This window comes from Mya arenaria, chromosome 3 (assembly GCF_026914265.1).
Source record: "Mya arenaria isolate MELC-2E11 chromosome 3, ASM2691426v1".
Lineage (NCBI taxonomy): Eukaryota > Metazoa > Mollusca > Bivalvia > Myida > Myidae > Mya > Mya arenaria.
The window spans coordinates 74,270,089-74,291,752 of NC_069124.1; the positions used below are offsets into that span (position 1 = coordinate 74,270,089).

General features: G+C 34.5%; 1 protein-coding gene across 1 annotated transcript; it reads right to left on the reverse strand.

The window, feature by feature from the left end:
* Positions 1–295: 295 nt before the first annotated feature.
* Positions 296–21,048, reverse strand: LOC128227926 (E3 ubiquitin-protein ligase trul-1-like). The gene is made up of 14 exons (XM_052938877.1): positions 20,987–21,048; positions 19,836–20,034; positions 19,527–19,589; positions 18,592–18,651; positions 18,038–18,081; positions 17,628–17,724; positions 16,450–16,558; positions 16,106–16,216; positions 14,643–14,738; positions 13,079–13,205; positions 12,670–12,811; positions 10,458–10,493; positions 9,967–10,009; positions 296–8,881 (listed from the first exon to the last, which is right to left on the reverse strand). The coding sequence occupies exons 1-14, from the start codon at positions 21,014–21,016 to the stop codon at positions 8,827–8,829; spliced, it is 1,212 nt and encodes a 403-aa protein (XP_052794837.1). The 5' UTR covers positions 21,017–21,048; the 3' UTR covers positions 296–8,826.
* Between the last annotated feature and the right edge of the window lie 616 nt (positions 21,049–21,664).

The window sequence follows — 21,664 nt, forward strand, 5'->3', positions numbered from 1 at the left end:
GGGTATCATCTGCTAGTCAAGGTCATCATCTATTAGTCAAGGGTATCATTTGCTAGTCAATCTCATCATCTATTAGCCATGGGCATCATCTACTAGTCTAGGGTATCATCTGCTAGTCAAGTCCAACCTACCTCTAAAGTCACAGGTCCTTCTTAAAGCCATGTGCAAGCCTTTTTCTGGACAAGACTTAGTCTACAACCAACCTAGATTTGAAAACCTATACGCCACTTTTTGCAATATGGGCAGAAAAAAGGTAAAGACAAACAAAACAAATTTGTTTAAAAAACAGTTTATTAAACATTTTTTTAATTATATTTATGGAATTATAATTTAATTTTATTGATAAAGGTACAACAGTTCGGATAATATCAATGCTTTCTATATAAAATATACACAATGCAAAAGAAATCTTCATTTCCCTCCAGAATCTGGAAAACATTTTAACATCATAGGATACAGAATATAACAAAACAATTAAGTGAACACATCAACACCCCTCTGTTGCTGTAATTAAACAAAAGTATTCAAAATATAATTATACAGTTATGTTAGAAAATCAATCATCTTTCCATCAACTTTTGATAATTCATACATTTTTTTTTCATTTGTGAGATTGGCATATTCTAAAGAGGGTCTCATTATTTTTTTCTGACTCGAGAGTGAATATAACTTTTCCGAAAATGATTTTGAGGAAAATTTTACAACATTTTCTAAATCAATTAATCTCTTAAAACCTATTGACAAAAGTGACTCATGGAAACAACATTTACTGGTACGTGATGAATGTGAGAAAAGTTATGCTTCCGTGTCGGGAATTCATGGGCTCATGCGTTCAAGACATGAAAAAGAAAACTTCAGAGTTGGGAATGTTTGCATGTTTCATTGTGAATGTCATATTCATGTGATTCACATGTATGATATAATAACTCATATGAAGCTGTTCAAATAGATCATTCCAAAAAAAGTATTCATTCACTTTCTAAAAGAAATTGGTGTTGCCCGATGTGTTAATATTTGATATGTTGTTCATTCAGTCTCCAACTATCGCCAACCAATAGAGGCAGCAACATCACAAAAGCCCCTCATGTTTCATGAAGAACAGTTTAATGAGGTGTTTCAAGACATATTCCCCAACACATTGAAGAAAGGTGTTAAGGGTAAATACAGGAACCTAACACATTCCTTCAACGGGCGTGGTATCATTGGACTGGCTAACCATGTGATCAGAAAGAAAGACTCGCATGAAGAACTAGTGGCCATCACTGGACCTGTGTATTTGAAAGTGTTCAACATGGCTGCATACTGCCACAGTAACTCTAAAGAAGCACTTTTAAGTTCTTCACATTGTGATAGGTTACGAGTTTGCTAGTTTATCTCTGTTCTACATAGGCAATTTATTGAAGACTTTATTGATAACAGAGCCAAACTATTCAAATCTACCAGCAAGGAAGACAGCACCAAGCTTTGTGACTCAGTCAGTACTTTTTTTACGTCAGTGGATACATCCATTATCAGCTGCATAAGAGACTGGCAAAACAGCACGCCGTCACCGCAGAAGCAGAAACAATTGCATCCTTAATGAAAAATAAGAAGGACTCTGAAAAAAAGAGAGTGCTTTGTAATCGTTACTTTCTCTTCATACAGGAATGTGAAGTGTGTGTTAGGAAGAAGATCAATGAAAAAGAAGCCAGTAAATCAAGTTTTGTTGCACTAAGGGAAGTCCTGCTGGATAATCCAATGGTCAAGCATTACTCTGAGAGTGTTAAAAGGAAAACTTGCCCCTCACATCATCAAACAATTTGTGGTGATGTTCATATGGCCCCTCTGTGCCTAGAAATCTGAAAATGAACATTCTGAAAGAATCTGAATCCCATAAATCATTGAGAGCAGCTCTTAAAGACCAAGCAAAAAAGAATTAAGGACAAAAATATACTAAATGTAACAAAACATCTATAACAGTAAACATTGGCTACTGAAGTGTACTTTTTCAATTCCTACATAAATGTACATGTATTTTGTTTCGAAAAATGCGTAACCAATTCAAAATAGTTTACCTATATATACATGTATGTGTATTTTTTGTTCATGTATGTGTACCTTTGTACATGTATGTGTATTTTTGTTCATGTATGTGTACCTTTGTATATATATACATATGCCTTTCTTTGAAAATTAAACACATTCATATTTGTTATTGGTCCCTGGGGAAGTTCATGCAATTTGGAACACACTTAGAACAATGTATAATCAAAAGTGTATTTATAATAAATAATATGTTTTTTATTCAGAAAATGAGAATGCCATAAGAAAGTACTTCTGGAATTGGTACAAATATACAACAATTCATTACCTGCTGGAGCACAACCACAACTTTGTTATCAGGTATTTCTAAGTGTAAGATATAGTTAGTAATAATTATTATAGTTCTTAAGTTTAGATCACTATCAATTATATGTTCATCTTTAATGAAACTGAAAGATGTATCATGTTGTTTACCAGGTCTTGGTCTCAAAAGATCATCATTAAGGCAGGGCAATATCTATTGCCAAGGTAAGTGATAGAGCTTTAGTTGAATACAGTTAAGAAAATATACATCATGAAAATTGATTGACAGGATAACATCATAGAAAACAGGCTAGAAGACAACACAATAAGGCTACAAAGAACTGATCGTCAGGAAGTTGGCCAAGTTTTACTCTAGTGAAGATGATACAATATTCTTTAATATATCGTCGCTTTCGGACGTAAATAGCATAACTCTATTTTGGCGCTAATAGGACTTATCTTACGAACCCATTCATAATATAAGACAGCGTCCCGTGCAAAAATAGGACACATGTGAAAAATTTCCGACAGGGTAGAAAATCTGTATAGTCACCGGCTTTCCATCAGGAAACAAAATTATGAGCACCTTCAAGAGCTGAAATCTGTGATTCCGCGAGATAATCACAGCTTCTATGACACACTTTTACATACTTAGACGTAGTAACAGTTTGCTATGACTATCTTCAAGACATGTTATTTTTAATGTGGTTTTGCATTTGGTCTATCCGTATTTGCCACAATATTTAGAATTTATATTATGTAGATTTGTAAATCATGGACAACATTGATATGGTATATCAAAATGAAACTACATTGTTTTAGTGCAATAAATATGCAAAGAAACTGTACATTATTGTAGATTTGGGTATGATGAATGTTCATTATTTTACATATCTCACTACAAAACGAGCAAATAAAGACAGAAACATACCTAACTCAAAACTTGCAAAATTCAGATGCAAAACAAACAAATTCAACAAAGCTATATTAAAACATTATATTATAATATGATCATTTTTCGGTAAAAACTTAAAACTGAAAAAAGCGTTTTTTTGAGTTAGGCCTTTTTCGTCCGATAACGACGATATATTCATAAGTTCATATAATATCATTCATGGATTCCATTTCTGTACAACAGGACGAGATAAAGAATGGATGCAATGGGGCAGAGGCATTACGAAGAACCTTTCGGGTAAAACACCGTTTCCAGGTTCCAAGGTATGTGAGCCTAAAATTGCTCTACAGACAAATAATCACAGTAATGTTAATAAAAAGAAATATTTATTTTTCAATTATTATTTTTCTTTATTCAACATACTTAAAGATATTGAATCCAAGTAATCCCTACATAAGGTAATTTTTAAAGAATGGTTCATATGCTCATTCGATACATGTACTGTATTTTATGTGCAAGTTCAATTCACATAAAAAAATGTGCCTTTAAACTTGACTAGACTAAAATATTTCTAAATGCAGTCAATGTTTATGTAGCTTATGTAAGAAGTCTGGCATACATTCTGTACCAGAATCATTCAAGTAAATTTTAATAAATAATTAAATGCAATTTTTGGAATATACATATTTTGAAATGCTGATCTCTGCAAAGTTGTACTTGTATCAAAAACTGTTTGATGCGTGTTCCTGTCCAGTATATTACTTTGAATATAACTTATTTATAAGTAAAACATTTCAGGGAATGCATTTCAGACATTTTCCTTTTTCCATGATGGTGTCAGGAATATTAGCAATTTTAAAAACAAGACTAATAATTTGCGTGCATCATTCATTGTAAGCAGCTTTTTTTTTAAATCAGTTTTACTTGATTTGTTTTTTTCCCCCATGTATAACTGAATGGTTTAGTTATTAAACCTTTGATCACCAATAAGAGAGAAGAAACTGGGAAAATGTCAGGCTATCAGACAATAATGGAACATTCAGGTTAACACAGATTTGCTAAAGGATAAAACCTTCATCCTGCCATAAAAAAATGTCTGATGCAGAAATCACGCCAGGATGTTACACTTCATGTCGACCTGAACAAGTCTCCAGCAAGATAAGCAGTTAATGGAAGGTGTCAGACAGTTGGAAACCAGGACCCATCTCCTGGACTGACACTAACCAAAGAAAGCCTTCAAGAGGAAAATGAGGGTGAAGCTATACTCCTTCAGGGAATGTTCATGTAATATTGTACAGCCCGTTCAATGTAACCAGTTTTATGGTGAATTGATCAGCATAAAATAGTGCATAAAACATAGCTCAAGAGTTTTTGAAACACACAAAGTACCATTCGTATTATAGTATGTTTTGTTTTTAATATATAAGTTGTAATTATAAATGGACATAAAAAAATACATGTATTTGTTAAAAATGATAAACCTCCCTAAAAGCTTGAAAGAAGTGCCAATATTCTCAGAGCACTTTTTTACACCATATTTTTTCAAGTAATTCTTTTCTACACAAACGTTTTTTTAAGTTTTTAAGTTATTTATTGCATGGTTTTACAATTCGTTATAAAATATTGCATTGTCATTTCAAGAATTAAATGACATTTTCAGTTAATGCATTATGGTTTCTGATATTCCCACAATCAAAAATACCCGGTAAATCAACAGTGACCTTTATTGGAAATGATGAAACGGTACGCATAAAATAGAAACTCAAGACGTAACGTAACATAATGTAACATAAACATTCACAACATTGAATAGACAAACAACATTATTATATCACAGATAATGGTTATCATTAACAAAGACTTTTCAAAGTATCAAGGTTATAACACTTACATATACGATCTAGTGAACATTAAATGTGTTTGTCAACATTTCATATTCAAGATTGCAACAAAACATTTCAGATATTAAACATGCTCGTCTTCCATCTTTGTGGCTAAAGATACAATTTGATCAATTTCCTAGACAAAAAACAGAAAATAATAGTGAAAAAAGCCAAATTGTCCTTTTCAGAGTATTAAAGAATGAATTGCACACATACATATATATACACTAACCACTTCTGCAACAATTAACTTACTGGACAACTATTATCGAATCATGAATATTTCTTAGTTCTGACTGATGTGAGGTTCTTCCAATACAGCACAAGGTGTCATCTTACTAATGAACTGATTGAATAAACACAGTTCATTGGCAGTATTTTGAGTGTTTATGCCAGACAAAGCTTTTATGAACTTGCCAGTATAAATTTCAATTGATTTCACGGGCATTATTTATAACTCAATTTCTTGATCTTGTGATATATTGTTGAATACCGGAACCTATTTTGATAAAATGGCCCAAAGTGTGCCACAAAGACTTAACAAGAGCCCCAAAAGGGCCTATGCTCTACTGGCATGGCTTTTGTGGTCATATCAATCCAGAGCATGTATGTATGGGTAAAAGGCAACAGACATATACTTTATGTTTTGTGTTTGGGTTACCTGAAAACGTATAAGCAGATTAGTTGCATGAACTATTTTAATATGTGCCAAGTAAAAGTCATCTGACAAAAAAAAAAATGCTTTCAAAACTGTACTCATAGTAAAAATTTCTGTAGTTTTAGAAGTTAAAAAAAGTTGGTCAAAAGGTCAAAGTCAAGGGCATCCTAGGACAACATTGATCAATTTGAACAAACATTCACAATCAATTGTGCTGAGATGGATGCACAAACACACAAAAAGATTTTCAAACCTTTCCAGATTTATGTTTACCAAACCTGTGATCCCTGGGTGTGGCCAGTAATGACACCAGGTGCATAACTTAAACATTCACAACCAATTTTGTTAAGATGAATGTGCAAACTACAGAAATGGCCTTTGGGCTTTCAACAAGAACAAGGCAGAGTAATTCACAAAATCAGCTGCAGAAGCAAAAAGCAAATTGTCTCTCAAAATCCTAGACTTGCAAATTGTCTCCCTTAACTCTAGACTTGAATTTACATGTACGGTACATGTAAACTTGGCTAAAAATAGAATTCGCTCATGCAGACCTGGCTAAAAATAGAAAGCATTTCTTTAAAACTTTCATGGCCTATAATCTAGGCATTTATGGACGGATCTGGCTTTATCATGTTCACAAGCAATTGTTTACAGGCGCACGAACGCACGGATGCACATACTACGTACACATTACCATCGCATAAGCTCTTCTGGCCTTTGGCCAGTAGAGCTAAAAACAGTATTGTATCATTGTATGTAGAAAATATATATTACAACCCAAGGGCCCTGCATCACTCACCTTATATATGAAACTATGGCAATGGAATTTCTATTTTGTTCATTGGATATTTTTATGATATGAGCCAGTCTCCAACTTTTTCATCTAACATAATCTATATTAAATTTTGACCTAGAATTGATAAAGACAATCATTCTGATGCTAGGATGGAATTTTACTTTTCTGTTAAGTTCATAAAACTATTCTTTGAGATTACTTGTTGATCTATTTACCACGGTACTCATCATTAAACCAATATTCAACAACCATTTTGAGTAAGTTTTATGTGGCCACTATTGCTATGTATGGGTCTCAGAATGCTAGGAAAGGAGAGGAAATTCAAGCAGACATTCCTTACACATTGGCTGTCATTTGAGGGAACTCTAGGTGCTGTCATCATATACAATGACGCCCTCCTTCATGACTTCAGATAATGGCCACAAAAACTGCATCAAATGCTCCAATACAGTATGGAAAAAATGCCAGTGACAACATGTGCATCATGTATGTCAATCACGTCATGCACAACCTAGAGGCCAGGTTCACTGACAATGGCGTACCAGAGAATCTGCAATAGAATGCCACAGACTTAGCCTTCTATGGAGACCAAGAGATTCACTAGCTCCGAAAACAGTTTGGCCCCAGCATGACCAACCAACAATCACCAATGACAGTACGTGAGAAACACCTCAAGTGTGAGTGGTCCTTATTAAAAACCACATGGACAAGAACTACCAGACTATGACATTCTCAAACATGGCAAAGACTGTGATCACAAGGAAACACTGGTGGCATCATACCCAAATCTCTGCAAGATCATGAAGATTGCCATCACTCTGCCATTCTCCACTGCTAACCATGAAAGGGGTTTCAGCAAATAATACTTAATTAAAACCATACCCCGAAACAGAAAAGACCTTCCCAAGACAGAGTGAATACTCTTATTACATTAACAGTTGACACACCAGATCTGGACCACATGAACGTATTTAACCTCTGCAAGGCATTCAACCTTTGGGCATTTACTAAACAGAGGAAGAACATGTTTTTTTAGTAATGCTAGTGCTTAGAATCATACAGACATGGTGATTGTGTTAGGGATAGTGCTGATATATGTAGGTCCTCATTAGCAAATAAGACACCTGGATGTAAAATACAAGTTAGAGAAAATAAATCTAACAATGTGACAGATGTTATTCTGTGAGATTTAATAATATAAATGTAAACACATTTTTCATTCAATTTGTGGTGATCTCCAATGTAAAATGATTATGATTGTCCATTATAGTGCATATTAAATTTTAGATAACCCCGCCCCCCTGAGCGCCATGTTGTCAAAAATATTTGGACAATTGAATGAAATATGCATGGACTAAAATGACAGCTGCTTTGTCTTTGACATTGGATTGAGTTGTGACCTTGACCTTTGACTCTATGAACACAATATCCATAGGTTTCATCTACTGGTCACCCCCAACCTAGCTTTGACCCGATTACACCTAAAATCAATAGGGGTCATATACTGATCTGGCCCAACCTTCAAGTCAAGTCTGAAGTACATGGGTCCAGGATTTGTTGAGTTATCACTCGCAAAAGCTTTGGTCTACCGACTGATTGACCGACCAACCGACATGTGCAAACCAATATACTCCCTAGTATGACATGACATAGAGGGGCATAATTATCATGCATGCACTTTCTGGAATTTATAAATGTTGTTACCATATGCTTTATGATATTTATGATAATTTATATACTGGCTTTTGATTCATGTTTATTTGTTGCCTCCTTAAATAAATTTATATTCCATTATGTTGTTTTTTTATGATTTTCGATGTGAAGACCTTGAAAATCAGGAAATTGCTCTTAATTTAGCCAACATATACTGAAAAGTTTTCAATGGAATGGGTTGTGGCCTCTATTTTGCACACAATTATTTTCTAAGATTTGACCCAGTGACCTAGACCCTTGTGAGTTAATGATCCATATTTGAGCATGTCTGAGATTTCATCCAGACAATCAGTCTGACCAATTTTCAGAAACATTGGTCTAAAGTTGTGGGCTCTAAAGCATAAACAAACCAGACAACAAACAAAATGCAATTACAAAAGTATCACAAAAAACTTGAAAAGTAATTAATTTGAAAGTCAATCTACTGTAACAGTCCATGCCACTTGTCAGCTGTAACCCACATATCAAAGTGTTAACCTCATGAGGGAATGAATATCTATGACATGGATGAATAAATGTACAGTTTTGTGTGGTTGGATAAAATGTAAAGGGCATCTCAGCCTGTGGTCTGGATCTTGCAGCATTTCTTCTTCGGACAATAACAGCAGGCCCTTTAATTGAAAAGAACGTCATTAAATAAAGTGTTTCATAAGCCACCCAAATACCTAACTACTGTGAAATCATTAATGTTCGTGGGGCATTAATGTTCGTGGTTTTCGTGGGTTGGGTGATCCATGAATTCAAGATCCCACGAAATATAAACCCTTCATTCACTTTTTCAATTGCCATGTTATGTACATAGTCTAGTTTATTCGTTACAGGGGCCGCAGTATACAGCGTAAATATCCGTCTCACGGTATATCTTACTATCATTGTTTTGTTAATATATTATATCAGCCTTTAACAAATAATAAACCAAATCATTTTAATGTTTTTTTATCAACCAAATGACTGAAGCACGTGCCTAAACATGTGCTGTTCATGAGAATCTCCAAGTTTACAAGATGAGGATAATGTGTGTCGGTTCTCAATTTTTTTCTTTAATGAAATAATTAATCGATTACATTGGAGGTTACTGAGCTTCCAACGTGCGTTGAAAACAACGCGTTCAATATTCTTATTAAACAAAAACGTGTGAATAAATATTGAAATGAGATGATATTCAAAAGTGATTGAATTTGTAGACATCAGCAATCTTTAGAGATTGTTTACTGAAATATACGGACCTTCTCGGTGTTTTCACAGTTTGCAAAATCCTTAATTGGCATTCAATGGCTTCGCCAATCTGTATTTATGATCAGGGTAAATCTTCCTTTATGACCTTTATTTCCAATGAAATCAATAATTGACCTTTATAAGCAATATATATGCACTAATTGGCATGTCGTACCACTTAAGCGAGTGTCATAAACCGAGTGACGTAGAAGACAGAAATCACGGGCCAGCGCGTGGAGATAATACAGAAAGAACGATTGCAGTTTCAATTTGAAAAACCACGAATTTAAGTACCCACGAAATTGTAATTTTTCAGCAAACCACACTTTCATGCCAACGAATATAAATAATTTCACATTATATGAAATAATAAATAAAATAGTTAACTACCGAGTTTTCAAAATGGTATTTTTTGTCAATAAAGAACAATTGTTTTTGGCATTAAAACCAATATCTTGTACTCTAAAGCTTGATAGCTTACCAGTTTGGTTGATGCTGCATAATGTAGGGCACAACAGCATGACCTGAAAATTAATGTACATAAAATCGTAAATATAACACAAGTTCCTTGCATGTTAGTTTGATAGACAACAATATTTTAAGGAATGTTTTAGTGTTTTTTTTTTTTTAGTACAACAACATTTGATTTATCAATAAGGATCAAAACTTGCACTCAGTCACTTTACATAAAATTTAATAAATTTGCTTAAACAAAACTAGAATTGTGTCCAACATTGGACACAGATGCCCCCATATGCCATGTTTGTCCATTTAATTTTATTTTGTCCATTCTCCATAAATGTGCATCAAAATTATGAGTTCCACAACTTCATAACATCAAATAGCACTGGAGTTTTGAGTGACACAAGTTCGCATGATACTTACGAACCGAAAGAATCACAGACAGAAAGGGCATATCTATATGCCCCCGCCATGTTTTGGGGCATACAAAATAAACTAAACACTGCTTACCAAGATGACAAATCTCCATGCATGATCTGCATATCCCTGAAACATAAATGATATTTCAAATAAGATTACAACCTACATTTTAGCCAATGACATTGCATATAGGCAATCCTTTAGAACTAGGCTAATTATTAAAAACTTTTAACTTCTGTGGTTGTTTCAAGTGCCGCCTACTGCCGTTCATCTGATACACACTACCCCTGTGAGATTGTTTTCAATGTGTCATACAATAATGCTGTTTTCTAAGATATTTAGATGACCTCAGGTAAAAATCTTAATCATTAAGACTATACTTCATGTCATTGAACTATTTCAAAGCAAATTAAACATTTTTGTTTTGATTCATTTTACCAAAAGTACAATGGGTGTTAAAAATTAACAGAATTTTAATGTTACTTTGAAAAAACTCATGCATTTTATTACTTATATACACAAAACAAATTTCAATCTATCTGGAAAAGGTATGCGAAGTGTCCTCAAAAACGGTTGTTTATTATAGAATTAACAGTCATTTAAACACAGCCATGTCAAGGTACCCGGAGCATCAGGTCAACTTTCACAAAATCAAATTTTAATGTTCTTGTAAGATGACGATCATGACGATTGCAATATAGGTAAAAAACTTAATGGAAACTAAACTTCCATATTCTTGATAAAATTATATTGCACTGAGTGAGTCACAAGAGTCAGCCAAACCATATACAGTGGAAACTCACTTAACTGGACAAGGTCCGGACTGGGCAAAATTTCCGGTTTAGTGAGGATTCAGGTTTAGTGGGGATTTGATGTATGGGGTAAGTGTACTCAAAATATTAACTGAGTTAACCTTTAAAGTCTTTTGTCCTCTAGGGACAGTTCAATTCTCCGACGTTTAAATAGAGGTTGAGACATGATTAAAGCACTTGCAAAAGTGATAAGCATTATTAAACATTTCTGCGTTTTTATAATAATCTTTTTTCCAAGTCATGAAATAAAACAACTCGCATAATTTAATGCTTGTTTAGTATGTTTGTGATTTAATTAACGCACTGCTCTAATTTGATTCAATCATAGAAGTCTTTATATAAAACAGTCCTCCAATATATTTAGTCACTAAATATCCGTTTCTAGTTCTTTATTTTCTGCAACAAATAAATTAATGTTTCAATCAATTTTCTTTTCACAAGTTTGATTATCGTTTGATTATCGCGCAACAGTCAATCCACAGTGCAATCATCATTATCGAATTAACACAACATCACAGGTGTAATATTTAACGACGCACCGGCTGTCAAAACAAAGTGACATGCGATTTGCGAATTCCTAATACACACAATTATTTTAACATGTTTGAACAAATAAACATCCGGTTTTGTGAGGTAAAATTACGTTGACAACTAACAAATTTTCTCGATTTTTTGTCCGGTATCCGGAATTCCGGTTTTGAAGGAATTTTTTTTATATTGAAAATAGAAGGGGAAAAACGGGACTCTGAAAAAGTCCGGTATCCCGAGGATTTCGATTTTGTGGAGATCCGGTTTAGTGAGTTTCCACTGTATTGTTTTTCTGCACTGCTGTTGGGAAGTGTTATTATGACTAAAGATTACAATTAAACAATGGGCAATAACCAAAAATCTTGTGCCTAGAATTATGGTTCTTGTTCACTGCATGCCTTCTAAATGAGATCTAACTGTAAATGAAGTTTGAAGTAAACTCAGACTTTTCGACTATCAGACTTTATGCTCCAGACAAATAAAAACATGAAAATCAACAAAGAGCACCAAGTAACAATATACTTCAGTCAGAGTTATGGTTCCTATGCACTGCACATCTCCTTAATGAGATATATCTGCTTATGAAGTTTGAAGTCAATACCTCAAAGACTGTATAAGTCATGCAAGTAAAAAACTAAGTAAACAGAATCAAAGGGCAATATCTCTAAAAATATCATCCATAAAGTAATGTTTCTTTTGCACAGCACTTCTGCTCAACCCAGTAAATGTGAATGAAGATTGAAGTCAATACCTAAAAATAGAATAGAGTACTGGAGAAAAGTAGACTTGTCATGATGTCAGGGATGGAAAGACAGACAGGACAAGGCGATACCTATACAGCCCAACCCACCATGCCGTGGGGTTAAAACAACATCACCAAGGCAATACTTAAATGTTGTTTTTTTTAAATGCTGACAAGCACAAAATATTTATGAAAACAAGTGCTCCCAATTTAGCCATACATTTGAAGTTGCACTGACTGCAAGCGAAGTAGTCGACCCTCTGTATGCTGTCCCCCTTCTTGAAGGCCTCCACAAAACATTTTTTCGGCAGATCACTCTCCAGTTTCAACCCGCCATACACAACTATCACACTGCCTGGTTTCTGAATAAAACATTGCTCTACAATAAGTCCCCACATAGAACATTTCACAAATAAAGTTCTCATTTTAAGGAACCACCCACTTGCTCACCATAAATTCTCTTTTTTTATTCTCTATATATAGCTTCTATTTTTTACAGATCTGTTTGTTAATTGATGTTACAAAAGTAGAAGACAGAAGCATAAGATTACTCCCCAAAATGACTGAAGATCAAAGTCAGACTAATGCTTTAGATAAGATTTAAAACAGAACAACATCCTGCCAGTTACCATTGCGTATTGGAGGCCGAGTTTTGCCCCCTCTGTGAGAAATTGGACGTCCAGAGCGAGGCTCCCGGTGGTCAGGTAATCTGTGATAGCCCGTTCCATCTCACAATCACTGCACTTAGCAAATGGGCTGAATGGGGAAAAAAAAGAAAAATTCATGTCACACTTTTTCAGAATTACTCCTTAAGACCTCAGTCACTTTTTATATAAATTGGCCTGTAATAGTTTAACTTATGAACATGAGCTCTCACACAGACTTTTAAGTTTAAGGATTGCAAGATTTAGTTAAATGTGCATGGGTCACTGTAAAATTAGATAACATGCAAAACCTTAACCAGTAATAAAAGGGGGGGAAATTTGCATTATATGCAAGATAAAGTTATCATACTTGATTGTATAAAGTTTTAGTTCAATACATCAAGTAGTTGCTGAGATATTAACATATGTTTGCTTACATGCAAAACCATAAACAGGATTTCAAAGTTGAATAATAAAGGCCAATAATTTGCACTATTTTCAAATTAGTGTTATCTAACTTGATAAATTAAGTAGGTTGCAAAGTTGGGAACACATATATAAAGTTTTAATGCAATACATGATGTATTTGCTAAGATAATGACTTGAAGGTGTTTAAATGCAAAAGCTTAAAAAGGTGTGACGGTGACACTAGGGTGAGTAGTATAGCCTTCTTTATTCTTCAAAAAATTGAGCTAAAACCAAACTTACACAGTTATATGCTTTAATTACATTTGTAAAATAAACAAAGTATTTTTCACATGATTTAAAACTTAAAAAAAAAGGTACAACTTAAATTGTACATCTAAAATTCATGTTTCAGTATTTGTTATTATATATGAAAATGTTTTTACTAAATGATTTATTCCCCCCTGTGCAGCAACAAAGTCTTCAGCATTTAAGTGTAAAACTTAAAAATCTATGAAAACACATTATGAAAATCTTTTTTTCTCTTTGTGGGAAAAATATACTTTAAAACCGTAAAATCATCATATACACATATATCTCTACTCAGTGGCATAAACCAAATAACTGAGTAAATGATAAACCAGATTTTATACAGTTATTAAAACAGTGGGAATCATACCAGTGGGTATACATGAATGACCAATGTAATACATGAAGAATGGTCTGTTTAGGATAATGTAATGGATTTAGGCATTACAATGTCAAATCATGTCAAATCATGCAGATTTGTGTGTTTTTCATAAACTTAAGTTAGGCTAAGAAAGGTTTGATAAATCATTCATCTAAACCTGGCTCTTTTAAAACACATGAAATGTGCCACAGTGTGATGATATTAAAGTATGATAGTAACAGTGACCTTGACCCCACCCACCTTATAAACAATTCCAAACTAGATCTTTCATAAGCTACCTATACGCCAATCTCCATTACTATCCATCAATGCTAGCTTAAGTTATAGCGTAAACCAATGTTTGAAGCCTGCCCATCACCCACCTGCCCAACAACATTCCTATTCTTATAAGTTCATATAAACCTGGTTTTCTTTGAAAACCCGCTAGATCAAGATGTGAAAAGAGGAACCAACCCGAACAGGAAATACTTTGCATCTGGTTCCCAGCTAACCACAGGGTTGTGTTTCTTGGTCATGGTAGATTCTACATAGGAGCGAACGTCAGTAAGACTGTAATCAAAATTGCATTTTAACTAAATACCTGAAGTTATGTAAACAAGTTTACATTTATTTAAAGTTCAATACAAACAAAAATGTTTGGTATTGAATAAAGGGTGTTGTATGGCATTCAGGGTGTTGTAGAGAGTACAGGGTTTGGTATGGAATACACGGTGTGGTATGGAATACAGGGTGTGGAATGGCATACAGGGTGTGGTATGGCATACAGGGTGTGGTATGGCATACAGGGTGTGGTATGGAGTACAGGGTGCTGTATGGAATACAGAGTGTGGTACGGAATACATGGTGTGGTATGGCATACAGGATGCAGTATGGAATACAGGGTGTGGTACAGTATTCAGGGTGTTGTAGAGAATACAGGGTTTGGTTTGGCATACAGGGTTTGGTATGGAATACAGGGTGTGGTATGGAATATAGAGTCTGGTGTGGAATACAAGGTGTGGTATGGAATAAAGGGTGTGGTATGGAATACAGGGTTTGGTATGAAATACAGGGTGTGGTATAGAATACAGGGTGCAGTATGAAATACAGAGTCTGGTATGGATATGGTATGGAATACAGGATGTGGTATGGAATACAGGGTGCAGTATGGAATACAGGGTGTGGTATGGCATACAGGGTGCAGTATGGAATACAGGATGTGGTATGGAATACAGGGTGTGGTATGGGATAGAGGGTGTGGTATGAAATACAGGATGTGGTATGGCATACAGGATGTGGTATGGAATACAGGGTGTGGTATGGAATACAGGGTGTGGTATGAAAAACAAGATGGTGAATGGAATACATGGTGTGGTATTGAATACAGGGTGTGGTATGGCATACAGGATGTGGTATGGAATACAGGATGTGGTATGGAATACAGGGTGTGGTATGGAAAACAGGGTGTGGTATGGAATACAGGGTGTGGTAAGGAATACAAAAATGTGTTTTAGATTATGTGGTATGGAAAACAGGATGTGGTATAGAATACATGGTGTGGTATGGACTACAGGATACGGTATGGAAATCAGGGTCAGGAAGGGAAAGCATGGTGGTGTATGGATTACAGTATGTTATATGGCATACAAGGTGTGGTATGAATACAGGTATTGAAGGGAATACTGGTGGTGGTATCTAATAAATAATGTTGTGTGGCGTACAGGTTGTGATATGGATACAGGTTGGGGTATTACATACATGTGCTGTAGGGAAAACAGGATGTTGAATACAGGGTGTAGTATGGCATCCAGTTTGTGGTATGGAAACCAGGAAGTGTATTTAATACAGGTGGCTGAATACAGGATTTGGTATGGAATACTGGAAAGTATGTGGAATGGATTACAGGGTGTGGTATGGAATTAGGCATGATTAGTTACCTGTCTGTAGGTTGGAAGGTGAGGTCGGGAATGTTGGTGTTCTTTCCAGCCAGGATGATACTTCCCTTCACAGGCAGAACATCCAGATTTGGAATGTGGTTACCCAGATACCTGAATAGTATTGACAAGAATAGTAATTATAGTGGCGACAAAAGAATCCCTTCTTCCTGTGATATTAAATGTTTACCATCATATATATGATCAACACTTCTATTTTTATTTTTTTTATTAACTACTAGTAATTGTGGAAAATTACCATTCAAAATTCATAAAGCAATATATATGAAACAAAATAGCGAATAAACTTCTGTAAACATGAAATAATCCGCCAGATGAAGACTTACTTGTCATACGCTTCTGCAACCATGGCAATAGATGCATGCAGCTCAGCTTCCAGTCCAGTTTTCTGTCGCTCCAGGGTCTCAAGTAGATCAGCAGTCTGTTGGCACACCTCTACAACACCCATGAAATATCACACCAGACACATTATGCATGTAAAAGTAAGAATATTGTTATAAAAAATCCAATTGTTTGCATAACTTGTATTTCATTTTTTTATTTTCGAAATTTGAGCTAGATTTTGGCTGCCCACTTCTCAAATGGCATGAATTAAAATGGCCATTACATTTGATTTCAGTAAGACCTTTGACAAAAGAATAAAAAGCAATAAAATGCGATGAAACAAAGTTTTTCATACGGGCATTTGGAAAAATATAGCGAATTAATTTCTTGTTTAAGTAAGAACTAAAGCATCAGCTTTTCTCTTCACCTATATGAAAAAGAGACATAACTGAAAATTACTCTAATACAGTATCTCTTGTGGATAGTTTCATGGCAAGATTCATACAGCGTTTAATGACCTTGACCTCGACCCAATCCCTTCCAAATATTAATCCCAAGGTAGCTCTTCACATAAGCTACAAATACACCAACTTTCATTAGTATCTATACGTATTGGTTGGAAACCATTTTTCAATGTTTATAATCATTGACCTTGAGAAGCAATACAAAGCTAGCTCTTCAAATAAGCTACATACACACCAAATTTCATCACTATCCATCAATGCTAGCTTTTTTCTAGTTTTATCAACATTAATCTTGATCCTAACCTTGACCTCCTCAAAAGCATTCTGAAGCTAGTTCTACACATAAACTACCTGCACACCAAGTGTTATTACTATCCATCAATCCTAACTACAGTTATTGGGCGGAAACCAATGTTTGACGACCGTCTATCTGCCCAACGACTTCCTCATTCTAAATACCTCTTTTTCATTGAAAACCTGGTTAAAAACACAGTTAACTTCTCAATAGGTCTCCCTTTTGCCCTTAAATAAGTGCTATAGTACAAATTAAATTGCTTCAAACTGAACAATCAACAAAATCCTATATAGTTTTAATAATACAGTATCGCTTACTAATATCATGACTTAATCAATCAGATAAAGAAACATTCATGCATGTGAAGAGCACATTAATCAAATCATTGGAAAGGGAGCAAGAACACAATATATTTACACACCCGATTCCGAGAGGCCATGCGTCTGCAGCTCCACCACAGCCCTCTCAGTGGTCGTCTCCAGCGCTGCCAGTTTGGTTGAGAAAGATTTCCTCAATGTCTAAAAAGACAAAAGTTTTGTTTTTACACCTTTTACCTTAAACAATGCATGCAGTGATCATGAATTATGTTACAAGTAAATAAATAGCAGTTTCTAAGTATGCAAAAACTAAGCAAACACAATGCACTGATATTTAAACTAATATGAAAAGGTATTGAGACATACAAAGTCATGTATCTGTATTTATGAATCATAAACACTAACTCCAAGAATAATTTATTACTCATAAAACAAATTAAAAAAAACTAAGAAACTTAAATTTATCCTTTTCCTAAACTCTATTTCAAAAAAATACTAATGAAACTACACAAACCTTTAGATAACTTTCATGATCAAGTAGGCCCTTCTTTAAATGTTCTGTAGAAAAGAATAATGACATGCCAATACAATAACGACAAGTGTTCCTGTTTGAGAGAACATCAATCTATAAATAGCCAATTGGATAAATCCAGCAAACCGTTGAAAAACATTTGGACAAAGATAACTGAAACATTTATTGTTTGGCTATTACAAATTCGATAAAGACCATTAAACAAGCAAATGTTTCAACATTATAGCAATAAATATATGTAAATAACACTTTTTTGTACTTGTGTCTAAAATTATTATGATATTTCATCAAGTTAGACCCGCTAAAACAATTCCTCTGAATACTATCAAAATCCCTCTGAATTTTCAGCCACTCTGAACAAATCCACTGGAATTGTGTCCAGAAATATGGCATGTATGAATATGCAAAAGGCAAACCAATATCATTTGTATATAAAATTGACCCTAGTTACTTCAAAGGTAAGAAAATATAACCTACATTTGTTTTATTAATATTATACCCTGTACTATAATAGTGAAGTATTGTGAAAGGCTTACTTTTCAGCACCAGTTCCACACTTGACATTCTATCGGCAGATTCTTCATTCTCCGTACTGGCTGTGAAAAAAGGTACATTCAAGTAATGAGTAATGTTAATCCCTAATGGTCAAGTTTCAAGCATAACTAGTAAATGAATTTTAACCATAAATCTCTTGTGCAATCCTAGATGAGTGTGATAATTGACCAATTCTTATAAATCAGTGTTACTTTCTGACAAGTTAACATTAACTAGACACCAAATGTCGACTTGTGGAAGCTGTTGAAAAAGCCTTTGACACAGACATAATATGCAATTGTAATACAGAATAACATGGATTTGAACAATGCATCGAACCTGCGACAAAAGTCCTTAATGCATGGTTAAAATACAGCCCTGATATGGTTCTGTCAAGACCAGTCCTACCAACAGTACACATTTTGACATTTAACCTTTAAGTGTGACCTTAATCTTTGAGGTACAGACCTTGGTCTTGTGAATGACATGCAGCATCATCATAGTAAACTTTTTCAAAACCTATAATGCATGGTTAAGACATGCCATCTCATCATGGTGAGCCTTCATGGCAAGTTTAAAAAAATAATTATAATGCAAATTCAAGACACAGCCCAAACAAATTCAATTCCAGATGGACGGACACACGCATACATGGACGGAATAGCCACTGTGACAACTATGTCGCAATCATCGCAAACAAGTTAGACATAAAATATTGCCAACATTATCGTGGCCATGGAAAATGCAACAAGCTGGGGTTAAATCTGTCTGCAACAACTACTCAGTTTTTAATAGAAGAACACTTCCACTTGAATTCAGGCCAATACAAGTACTTGTTAAAGCTGTGAAGGTATCTTGAAAGTCAGAATGGATGGATTGAATAATAATTTAAACCAAACAACAAAGGTCATGTCAATCATTTCAATTAATATATTACCAGCATTGATTAGGCTTTCAAAATATTTTGTTTCCGCTTTTTCCTTCTCACCATCAATGGCACCTGTGAAAAGCAAAAAAAACAACGGCATGTATACATACATATATATATCAGGAGGATGGAAAAACTGTAACATATTAAATAAAAAAGAGGCTAGGGATACATCTCAGTATTTAAACCTGTACATTTATACAGTGCCTTCCTTAAGTCTTGTTAAATTTCGGCAACATTTACCATGGAAAGTAGAAAAAGCATAAGACCTCTTGCAATAGGCACTGCTTTATTACTAAATTTTTTTTAAAAGCTTACTGATCAAGCTGTCAAACTGATGGTCCTTCACAAGCTGTGATGCATCGAGGGCGTGATTGCAGCAGGGACATTTGTGCTGTCTACCCACCCACTCTGTGATGCACTTCTCGCAGTATCGATGACCGCACATTGTCATCATAGTTTTGTCCAAGTTGCACATGCATATTGAGCACTGTATGTAGTCACTTAAAGCTGACAACTGGAATTATCACAAGAATCATGTTTGATAAAAAATATTCATTTTACAAAGATTGTTATACAAGTTATTACAACATTATATTAATCGGTCTTGTTGGCACAATTTTATGCGAAAGTGTGGTCTTATATTATTATTTATTATGTGGGGGAAACCGGAGTACCAGGAGTAAGCCCACTTGTCCAGCTTGTTCAGCACAAACCAAACTCGTATGGGTCCAGGCAGCAAATCAAATCCGGGTTGCCTAAGTGAGAAGGGAGTGCGATAACCTTTGTGCTACATGTAAATGGAGCACAGCAAAAAAAGGCAATACTTGTCCGGTGTTTTAACAATTCTTTAATATCGTCTGGACAGTCCAATTTGTTAAATAATCAACAACTAGTAAAAAAGAATATTCCACTCTGAATAGTCCATGTTTATAACAGCAGCATTGACCCAACTAACCATAAAAGCAGTCTTGTAGGTGTATTATTATAAAATATGAGATTTACATCATCTTGAATACAGGGAATAGTCATCATAAATATAGACGCACACCAATCTTTTTTATGCCATATATTTTCATACTACCATACTCGCTGCTGTTAAGGCAATGGTGAATGTAGGGAATCTAATCAAATTGGAAGGCAGCTACTCAAATTGGAAACTGATCTTAATCAATTTAAATATTGATCCTTTGACTTAATCAAGGACCTAGAACTATACTGTTGCATATGTTTTATTAATTTGAATGCATGATCGAGAACTTGTTTGAGTTTAATGTTCATAACAAAAAAAATCAATGATTTAGAAAGAAATGATATCCGAAATGAATTGTCCGAATAATTCGTCAGCTATTTAATAAATTTCGCTGATATAACTTTCCTAGCAGTCCAAATACACATTCACTAGCACAAATTATATATTATTAAATAAAATCAAAACTGTTTTATACAAACGACCAAAAAATACCCACAGGAACTAATAAAGGCAATTCATCTTCCATTTTGGCTGCCTTATATTTTGTTTCGGTTTTGCAATTTCTATTTTTAGATCGATGCGTCATATTATAACTTTACCGCTCAAGCTCGAGATGCACGGCGGGACGAATTTTGTAAGCGAGCATTGGGCGTTGAATGTGAATGGGAAGGTTTCTTGAACATGATCGAAAACTCCTTGGGATTTATAATACCGAATAGTAATTCTCAGATTTTCTCTAAGAAAACAAAATCTAAAAAACTAATTCATCAGTACAGTACCAGTATGCATAAAACACAAGGTAATACGGTACAATCAGAAATGTAAGATCTTATAGATGGTTGCTTTGTGCAATCTAGTTTAAAGACTTATTTCACCCTTGGAATGAAATACCCATGGAGATCAGAACTGTCCATAAGTTACCATCATTCATATTGAAGACAAGTATTATGTCTTCCTTTTAATATTAATTAGATATAATTTACCAGTCAACACCTAATTTAGACAGGTTAACTTCACACCAGCAGTCCGTTTTGTAATGTCACTTGTGCTGTCATGTTATTGTCCTGTTTATGTTAATGGATGAGTGTTTGGAAGTAGTCAGTCTGGTATTCATATTTAACTTACACTTTCATTGGTTTATATTTTTATCACCACCTCCCTTTTCTAATTCCCT

Bases quoted from the DNA above. Each gene is read 5' to 3' on its own strand.
- LOC128227926 (XM_052938877.1), bottom strand. From the start codon at position 21,016: ATGGAAGATGAATTGCCTTTATTAGTTCCT. The intron at 17,725-18,037 runs GTTTGTGTAGTT...TTGTCTTTTTAG, and splicing joins ATCATGAAAGTTATCTAAAG to ACATTGAGGAAATCTTTCTC. The intron at 14,739-16,105 runs GTAACTAATCAT...TTTTGATTACAG, and splicing joins ACCTTCCAACCTACAGACAG to TCTTACTGACGTTCGCTCCT.